General features: G+C 41.3%; 2 protein-coding genes and 1 long non-coding RNA gene across 3 annotated transcripts in view; 2 read left to right on the plus strand and 1 right to left on the minus strand.

The window, feature by feature from the left end:
* The window catches only part of snx2 (sorting nexin 2), a gene marked incomplete at its 5' end in the record, with an annotated part of 45,319 nt that extends 39,064 nt beyond the window's left edge, over nucleotides 1–6,255 (plus strand). The window contains 3 exon segments of the mRNA NM_001037698.1: nucleotides 3,974–4,054; nucleotides 4,150–4,221; nucleotides 5,900–6,255. Coding sequence (NP_001032787.1) covers nucleotides 3,974–4,054; nucleotides 4,150–4,221; nucleotides 5,900–5,950 — 204 coding nt within the window. The 3' untranslated portion in view covers nucleotides 5,951–6,255.
* The window catches only part of dmxl1 (Dmx like 1), a 372,767-nt gene that overhangs the window by 279,480 nt on the left and 83,287 nt on the right, over nucleotides 1–10,000 (plus strand). The gene's annotated exons all lie outside the window — the stretch shown is intronic.
* Nucleotides 1–10,000, minus strand: part of LOC141375560 (uncharacterized) — a 138,049-nt gene that overhangs the window by 44,918 nt on the left and 83,131 nt on the right. The gene's annotated exons all lie outside the window — the stretch shown is intronic.

Below are 10,000 nucleotides of genomic sequence, written 5' to 3' on the forward strand. Positions count from 1 at the left end.
CAGCGAAAAGCAGCCCATACAGTCACATCTGCTATACGTTTTATGGAGGAGTGTAAATACTGCAGTTAAATGTGTTCAGATGAAGAAAACAAGACGAGAAATCACTTGATCACGTTAAAATGATAGTTAACATGCACGTATTTGTACACATTTATTTACACGTTTGCATTACTGAGAGCAGGAAAGAGACAGGCTGCTGCACTGGTGAGCAGTATCTTCATATTATCGTTTAATTAAAATAAATGATCAACAAATTAGTCTCGACAGCTTTTACATGTGAAGGAATTATCTCCACACAATCTGAATTCCCAATTAGAATAATACAACAAACTATAAAATACTATTCATGAAAATACCTTAATCACAGACAAATCCAAATGCCCAACACAAGCGAGCTGCGCTCCAGACCAGATCAGCTCGATGCCGTATAATGTCCCCGACGCCGCCTGTAGTCCCATTTAGCAACTTGATAGCAACCGTCTTTTTAAATAAGCATAATCGATTTAAAAGTTGAAGAGTGTGCTGTAACTGATGTGTTTTATGTCGTAGAACAAAACGTGAAAGTATCTTGAGTTGGTGTTCGCCACGGACTTTATTTAAGCGATTTTACTGAAACCCCATTCAAAAAACCCATTGACTTTGGGACGAGGGAACCGGAAGTGCTAAAATGCTAACTCACTTCTGGGTTTTTGCATCCAAATTGACGTCAGAGTTCCTCCACTCTATTCTGAAGAACTGAAATAGACCAACAGCACCACTGACCAACTAAAAGCTGCTCTAAACTCCAGCAGAGCGTGTTAGTCATGTGCAGGGCCAGACGGAATCTGCGGACGTTTTTTGCTATTTCTGCGGAGAGTTTTAGTAAAAATCTGTGGATTTCTGCGGAATAATTTTGGGAGTATCTAGCGGGGAACTTACACCTTAATATATTAAATAAAAAGTAATAAATTACTGAATAAAAACGGAATAAATTCAGATTTACACATTTACTCAAGTAAATAAACAGAATTAATGTTAGGGTAAAAATCTGCAGAAATCTGCGGAATTCTGTGGTAAATCTGCGAAATTCTGCGTGCACAGATTCCGTGTGGGCCTAGTTATGTGTCTTAAACACTTACACACTGCTGAATACACACAGGATGATACATTACAGATGAAAAATTAAAGGATTACAATGATCCAGAAATGAGGATTTCCTCCATCAATATAAACAGCACTGCCTCCATGCCTTCTTCAGTTTATTAATGAGCATCTGCATCTGTATAATGTGATTATTATGATCAGTATTATTGATTATGTGCACATTTATAATAAACACAAGTGTAGATGTGTCCAGCTGTGGGGTTTTGGAGACGTCTGCATCAGCATATGAGGATAAGAACAGGACGTGTGTTTGGATATCACTCAGTTTTCTGAGCACACTTCATTATTATTGTTCATTTATTCCCCTGCTGGAGATTAGAGCTGAATTTAGACATAATTTACACACAAATCTTTAAGCTTAACAAAGGAAATTAAATATATGTGGGCTTATGGATGTGTTCAGTGGAGTGAGTTTCCACTGTTTCCTCACTCCACCAAAGTAAAGCATAGATATATACATTAGATGTCGCCTACCCTGTTGTTGTCGGTTGTTGCTAGAGCGGATACGTTTGCGGCCGGAAGTTAACGAGAATTATTTCTATTATTTATTAAATTTCTCATTTGTTGTATTTTATTAACGTCTACCCCCACCCCAACCCTAAACCCAACCGTCACAGTAATGTAAAAACAGTTGTTGTACCGATTATTAGTTATGTTATCTATTAAATTACCCAATAAAAGGTATTTTTTAACGACTACCCCCAACCCAACCCTAAACCCAACCGTCACAGTACTGTAAAAATATTCATTATTGTTATACAGTGTCATTAAAAAATGCTGCTTTAATAATGTGCATATCGCACTTCCGGCCGGCCGCATATCCGATCTAGACTTTACCGTTGTTGTCTATTGGAAGGAATGCGTCAATAGAGCCGCCATTTTAGTACAGGGTTGCGCTCCTTTGAAACGAATGCGGGACCAAGCTGCAGTGGAGGACTGTGGCCACCCAGAGCCAGAGATACACACATATACCCATATATCTATAATAGGGAGTTTTCCTGGAGATCAGTATGCACATTTATTTATTTATTTTAAATTACGAAACTTATAATTTGACATCACTTTTCTACATTGATGGATCAGTGATCGCACTGGCATTCCTGACAAAAAGCTTGTGTTTGTGTGTATGGAAATGTACTATTCACCCTCCCTGTTAAATTTGATCTAATCATGTCCTGAAACACAGCTCCTCTCCTGCTTTCACTCCTCATACTGACGGAGGGAGCGATTCGCTTGTGAATGAGTCTCCGTTATGAGCGACTCGTTCACTAGCCGACAATAATGCAAGTTTCTGGCAGCGCAGCATCTCGTCATATTTCTTTTGCATTGTTTGCTGATTTTATTTAACAAAACTAGCATAAGCCGAGTGTTTAGTGTGAGTTGGTGCTACTTTGGCTTATGGTGAATGCAGTAAGTGACTGATTATCATCAATAACGTTACCTGTTTAGCACAAAAGTTCAGAACATACAAACACATAAAAAAATCTAAACCTTACCTATGAAATGTTCTGCCTTTGTGCTTTGTTTTCTGTTTGCTCATTACTACACCCGTTAATAGCGCTAAAGTCCTGCATCTTCACATAGTAACACTGTCTTGACTTGTGCGGTTGAATGACATTTGTCCTGGGAGCCCTGTACAAATATGGCGGCGCTACTGACGCATGCTCAGGGTCCCTATGCGATATCTAGTGTATATATCTATGAAAGTAAAGAAGTAAAGAGGCTGAATGGATGAGGCTCATTCTTTATCCTCGCGCTGCAGAAACAAGACCTACAAGTAGGAAAGGCATTGCTTGCAGTGTGGAATCATATTCACTTCATCACTACTTTTAAAAGGGCTACTTTTAGTACTTTTCCTCTACTCGTACTACACTGTCAAGTGATGTTAGTTTAACTTGACTGTTCAGTCCTCTATTCACCACTGATCATGATGCAGGTAGATGACAGTAGAGCGTCTTCACTCCACTGATCATACACTGATCATCAAGGCTCGTCTACACTAATGCAGATACATCTGAAACTGTGTTATGGTCTTAAAGAGATCCATGTTTTCCACTTCTCTCCGTCATCCACACTAAAGGAAAGCGCTCTTGTTGATGTACCGTGCAGCACACAGGCACTTTTATCTGCTCATATCCACCTCAGTTTATTTACTTTCCATCTCTCTGAAACGGTTTACTGGAGCTGTTGTTCAGATCAGACCACGGTCACACATTCCCTGTGCGCTGAAGAGAGGCCATATGGAGCATCTACACACTGACATCTTTAATAAAGCTGCAAAACATCTGTGACCCTATGTCCTCCAGCATGTTAGCTCAATTGGTCACCTGACTGTGTCACATGACTGAAATGATCATCGTTTTCAAAGCCACAGTCCACATTAGGTGTGTCCAAATTCAGTCCTGGAGGGCCGGTGTCCTGCATATTTGAGTTCTGACGCCAATTGAACACACCTGAACTAGCTAATCAAGCTCTTTCTGATATACCAAACTTCCAGGGGGTGTGTTGAAGGAAGTTGGAGCTAAACTATGCAGGACACCGGCCCTCCAGGACTGAGTTTGGACACCCCTGATCTACAGGCTCAACACAGTCCACACCAAAACAGCATTCCAGATGTGTACACCTTAGACAGCGTTTTCAGAAAGATGCGTTTTTGTTCCCTAAAGACGGCGTCTGACTGTGGATGGAGGAATAAACGAAGAGAGAACATGCATTTCTGAAGGAAAACCTATTAGTGTGGACATGGCCATGATCACCACTATTCTGCTGCAGACACACTGACTCTGCTCTCCGTCTGTCTGTCTGTCTGTCTGTCTCTGTGTGTGTTTAGTGGGAGGGTAAAGTCCAGCAGGGCGAGAGAGATTTCGAGCAGATCTCCAAAAACATCCGTCGAGAGGTGGGCCGGTTCGAGGTGAGATCAGACAGCGTGTGTTTTCCACACCACTGGAATATAACGCTGTATATACCGCTGCTTCTCTGAGCTCTTCTGTCCTCTTCTGTCCACAGAAAGACCGAGTGAAGGATTTCAGAATCGTCGTCGTCAAATATCTGGAGTCCCTCGTTCACACACAACAACAGGTGTGTGTGTTCATCAGCACTGTCAGCCAATCAGAGGACAGATATCAGTCTATCACTTACAGCATCAGCCAATCTGAGGACAGATATCAGTCTATAACTGACAGCATCAGCCAATCTGAGGACAGATATCAGTCTATCACTGACAACATCAGCCAATCAGAGAACAGATATCAGTCTGTCACTTACAGCATCAGCCAATCTGAGGACAGATATCAGTCTATCACTGACAACATCAGCCAATCAGAGAACAGATATCAGTCTGTCACTTACAGCATCAGCCAATCAGAGGACAGATTTCAGTCTATAACTGACAGCATCAGCCAATCAGAGGACAGATATCAGTCCATCACTGACAGCATCAGCCAATCAGAGGACAGATATCAGTCTATCACTGAAAGCATCAGCCAATCAGAGGACAGATATCAGTCTATCACTGAAAGCATTAGCCAATCAGAGGACAGATATCAGTCTATCACTGACAGCATCAGCCAATCAGAGGACAGATATTAGTCAATTAGTGGATGGATATCAGTTAATCACTGACGGGATCAGCCAATCAGAGGACATATATTAGTCTATCGCTGACAGCATTAGCCAATCAGAAGATTGATATCAGTCCATCACTTATAGCATCAGTCAATCAGAGACCTGATATCAATGAATCAGTACACATATCAGTTAGTCACTGACAGCATCAGCCAATCAGAGGACAGATATCAGTTTATCACAGCATCAGCCAATCAGAGGACAGATATTAGTCTCTCACTAACAGAATTAGCCAATCAGAGGACAGATATCAGTCCATCACTTACAGCATCAGCCAATCAAAGACCAGATGACAGTGAATCAGTAGACAGATATCAGTTAATCACAGCATCAGCCAATCAGAGGACAGATATCAGTGAATCAGTAGGCATATCAGTTAAGTCATGGACAGCATCAGCCAATCAGAGCATATATATCAATCTATCACTGACAGCATCAGCCAATCAGAGGACAAATATCTGTTAATCAGTAGACAGATATCAGTTAATCACTGAGAGCATCAGCCAATCAGTGAACAGATATCAGTGAATCAGTAGATCCATATCAGTTTATCACAGCATCAGCCAACCAGAGGACAGATATCAGTCTATCATTGACAGCATCAGCCAATCAGAGGACAGATATCAGTTTGTCACTGACAGCATCAGCTAATCAGAGGACAGATATCAGTCTGCCACTGACAGCTTCAGCCAATCAGAGGACAGATATCAGTCAATCGCTGACATCATCAGCCAATCAGAGGACAGATATCAGTTTGTGGCAGTCATGTTAATTAGAATCGGCCAATTTCTTAACAATAATAATAGTGATAATAATAATAATAATAATTCAAACTCATAATAAAAATTACAATGACACTAGGAAAAATATTTTAAAAACATTTTATATTAATAACATTTAATATATTTCTATTATTAAAATAAACAAATAGCAGCTTAGAATAGTAAATGTTTTAGAAATAACAATCTAATGTTAATGATAATAATAATTCAAACCTATTATAAATAGTAATGTAGCCACCTTTCAATTTTAGAAAGTTAATAAAAGGTTAATAAACCATTATTAAAAGGTAAATAAAAGGAATCATTTGAATGATGCTGAAGTTGCGTTTTTGGTATGTTTTGTTTTCCAGCTCATCAAATACTGGGAGGCGTTCTTACCTGAAGCCAAAGCGATCGCGTAATCTGCAGGACGTGTTTCTGTCCTCTCCTGCAGGAGTAATCCTCCACACAGACTCTAATGATTAACCCTAATGATAGCACTACAGTAATAAACACATTATTCTCTCCATCAGTATTTATCACTCCATCACGCGCGCCGGACTCTTCTGCGTATATATAAATATGTATATTTTATTATTTTGCTTTGTAGCCTGAAGATTTTGGGGAATGTTTCCGTTGATTCATTGTTCTAACAGATTTTTTAATCACAAGTATTTTTTACTCTGCAACAGTATCTGAATATTAATAAAGGAACGAGCTGTATCAGGACGTGCCTCGCCAATGATTTCATTTCAGATTATTATATACGCAGAATTATTGAAGATGATGATGATGATGATGATGATGGACAGATGAAGGTAAAATTATTCACCCTTCTGTGGATTTTCTTTTATTCTCTTTTAAAATTGTTCCCATGTGATGTGTAACAGAGCAAGGATTTTTTTCCACAGTATTTCCTGTCATCAGAGTACCTGCTGCGAATTAAAAGCATTGAAAAAGTCTTAACTTTAATCATCTCAAATTAAGCCATTAATAGCCTTGAATTTGGTGTACAAAGTATTTGATTTTGTTAAAAAGATCTTTATTCATTTAATATTTAATAATATATTATTACATTTAATAATTTTCTTGTCAGCTTAGTCCCTTTATTAATCTGGGGTCGCCACAGTGGTATGAACCGCCAACTTATCCAGCATATGTTTTACGTAGCGGATACCCTTCCCGCTGCATCCCATCTTTGGGAAACACTCATTCACACACATACACTATGGACAATTTAGCCTACCCAATTCCCCTATAGCGCATGTCTTTGGACTGTGGGGGAAACCGGAGCGAGAGGGGTCTGGCTGCAGACCTGGTGCAGTGCAATCTGAGCTGCATCCAATGCTTTTTAATGCGTTCACCTAACCCTACCCGTCACAGTGACGTCACTCACTCCATTGACTGCATTGTGTCTGACACTGCATCGCTGAGTGATGCAATCATAAAGCCTGCATCCAGATATTATCGACCTGAGCACCCGGAGGAAACCCAAGTGAACATGCAAACTCCACACAGAAACGCCAACTGACCAAGCAGAGGCTCAAACTAGCAACCTTCTTGCTGTGAGGCGACAGCACTACCTACTGCTCCACCGCGTCGCCTGCACAAAGGTTTTATTTTATTCATTTATTTTTGCCTTTAGGAGTCTGTTCATACTGTAACGAAATGAGCTGTTACAAATGTAGACTAATTAACAATTCATGCAGCGTAATGTTGAGTGCACCTCGCGCTCCACGTCATAGTAGAAAACGCGATAGCATGCGCACCTGTTACTTTGGTTACTAGGCAAGTGATGTACAGAACAAGATAGTCGCTAGCCTAGTTTGACGGCTAAAATGGAAATCTGAATTACGTTTAGGTCAAGCCTGAGCCAGGAAATGACCATGACACCTACTGCTGTTGGTGCCGGAAATCTTTTAAGCTAGCGACGATGGGTGTTAAGACTCTGGACTCCCATATGAGGGGTGCCAAACAGACCGGGTGTAGTACTGCTCGTCAGCACCAACCACCTATTGTGCAGTTCTGTGCACCAGAGACCTCTCCGCTTACTGAAACAGCTTTGGCTGTCAGTAATGAAGACATTTCCACTTTAGAAGCATCGCTGCCACGGCCAAGTAACATCCTGTCTTAATGTGGCTCAACACCAACTCTGCGGGATTAAAACAATCTCTAAGCCCCACTCTTACACATCCAATGAGAACATTACAGAGGTTTCCTGACTCCGAGGTTGCAGCTTCATTCTCGTGTGGAAGCAACAAAACTGAATCTATTACTAAATTCGGATCGGCTCCTTTTATTACTAAACAACTGACTGACCAGGCCAATAAGGCCAACGGGTTTGTGGTCCTGTTTGACGAGAGTCTCAATAAGATGATGGAAAGTAAGCAGTTGGAGCTTTAAATTCGCTACTGGGTGGACGACCACGTTGTTGCGTATGTATTAAATATGGCTGATCATTGAAATGAGATGTTTTAGTTCATTTAAGTAGCCCACTTGTACATAATTAATTTCTAGGGTTCAAAATTTATACAGATACACTTCTGTCGGAATGGGTGCGAAGTTGGCATTGAATTTATATTTACATTTACATTTAGTCATTTAGCAGACGCTTTTATCCAAAGCGACTTACAAATGAGGACAAGGAAGCAATTTACACAACTAAGAGCAACAATGAATAAGTACTAAAGGCAAGTTTCAGGTCTGTAAAGTCTAAGAAGGGAAGTGTTAGTAATTTTTTTTTTTTTTGTACAGTTAGTGTGATATTCAAATAGGCAATTGCAGATTAGGAAGTGAAGTGGAGACTAAATAGTTGAGTTTTTAGTCGTTTCTTGAAAATAGCGAGTGACTCTGCTGTTCTGATGCAGTTAGGGAGTTCATTCCACCAACTGGGCAGATTGAGCGTGAGCGTTCGCGAAAGTGATTTTTTTCCTCTTTGGGATGGAACCACAAGGCGACGTTCATTCACAGAACGCAAGTTTCTGGAGGACACATACATCTGCAGAAGTGAGAGCAGATAAGAAGGTGCTAGGCCAGAAGTCACTTTGTAGGCAAACATCAGAGCTTTGAATTTGATGCGAGCAGCAACTGGCAGCCAGTGCAAACGGATGAGCAGCGGAGTGACATGTGCTCTTTTAGCTTCATTAAAGACAACTCGTGCTGCTGCATTCTGGAGCAGTTGAAGAGGCTTGATAGAGTTAGCTGGAAGCCCGGCTAGTAGAGAGTTGCAGTAATCCAGTTTGGAGAGAACAAGAGCTTGAACAAGGAGTTGAGCTGCATGTTCAGATAAGAAGGGTCGGATCTTTCTGATGTTATAGAGTGCAAATCTGCACGATCGAGCAGTTCTAGAAATGCGGTCAGAGAAGTTTAGTTGGTCATCAATCGTTACTCCAAGGCTTTTCACCATTTTGGATGCAGTAATGGTTGCCCCGTCCATCTGGATTGAAAAGTTATGGTGTAGAGTCGAGTTGGCAGAAACTACAAGCATTTCCGTTTTTGCGAGGTTCAGCTGAAGATGATGATCTTTCATCCAGTGTGAAATATCCAACAGGCAGGCTGAGATGCGAGCGGGAACCGAGGGATCATCAGGATGAAAAGAGAGGTATAGCTGGGTATGATCAGCATAGCAGTGGTAGGAGAATCCATGTCTCTGGATGACTGGTCCTAGAGATGATGTGTAGATGGAGAAGAGAAGTGGCCCAAGAACAGAGCCTTGAGGTACCCCAGTGTTTAGATGCTGTAGGTTGGACACCTCTCCCCTCCAAGACACCCTGAATGACCTGTCAGAGAGGTAAGATCTAAACCATTGTATAACAGTGCCCGCAACGCCCAGTGACTCAAGCGTAGATTGCAGGATCTGGTGGTTGACAGTGTCAAAAGCAGCTGACAAGTCCAGCAAAATGAGGACTGATGATTTAGAGTCTGCTTTAGCCAGTCTGAGATCCTCCACGACCGAGAGCAGGGCAGTCTCAGTTGAGTGGCCTTTCTTAAAGCCGGATTGCTTGTTGTCCATGAGATTGTTTTGAGTAAGAAAGTCCAGGACTTGATTGAACACTACTTTCTCCAGAATCTTGGCCATGAATGGAAGCAGGGATACTGGTCTGTAGTTTTCAAGTAGCGTATGGTCCAGGTTGGGTTTCTTTAGCAGTGGGGTTACCCTAGCCTGCTTAAATGTAGTGGGGAATAAACCAGAGTCAAGAGATGTGTTAATTATGTGAGTCAGTGTTGGTATGACTGCAGGAGAGATGGCTTGCAAGAGATGAGAGGGAATGGGATCGAGTGGACAGGTGGTTGCATGGCTAGATAGCACAAGTTTGGACACCTCAGACTCAGAGAGCTGAGAAAAAGAGGTGAGTGTGTGTGGTGTTGGTGTTGTATCTTGCGTGTTTGTTGTAGGTGCAGCAAATTGAGCACTGATTTTTGCAGTTTTGGTGCAGAAGAATGTAGCAAAGTCATCAGTAGTAAGTGTGGAG

Source organism: Danio rerio, chromosome 8, assembly GCF_049306965.1.
Source record: "Danio rerio strain Tuebingen ecotype United States chromosome 8, GRCz12tu, whole genome shotgun sequence".
Lineage (NCBI taxonomy): Eukaryota > Metazoa > Chordata > Actinopteri > Cypriniformes > Danionidae > Danio > Danio rerio.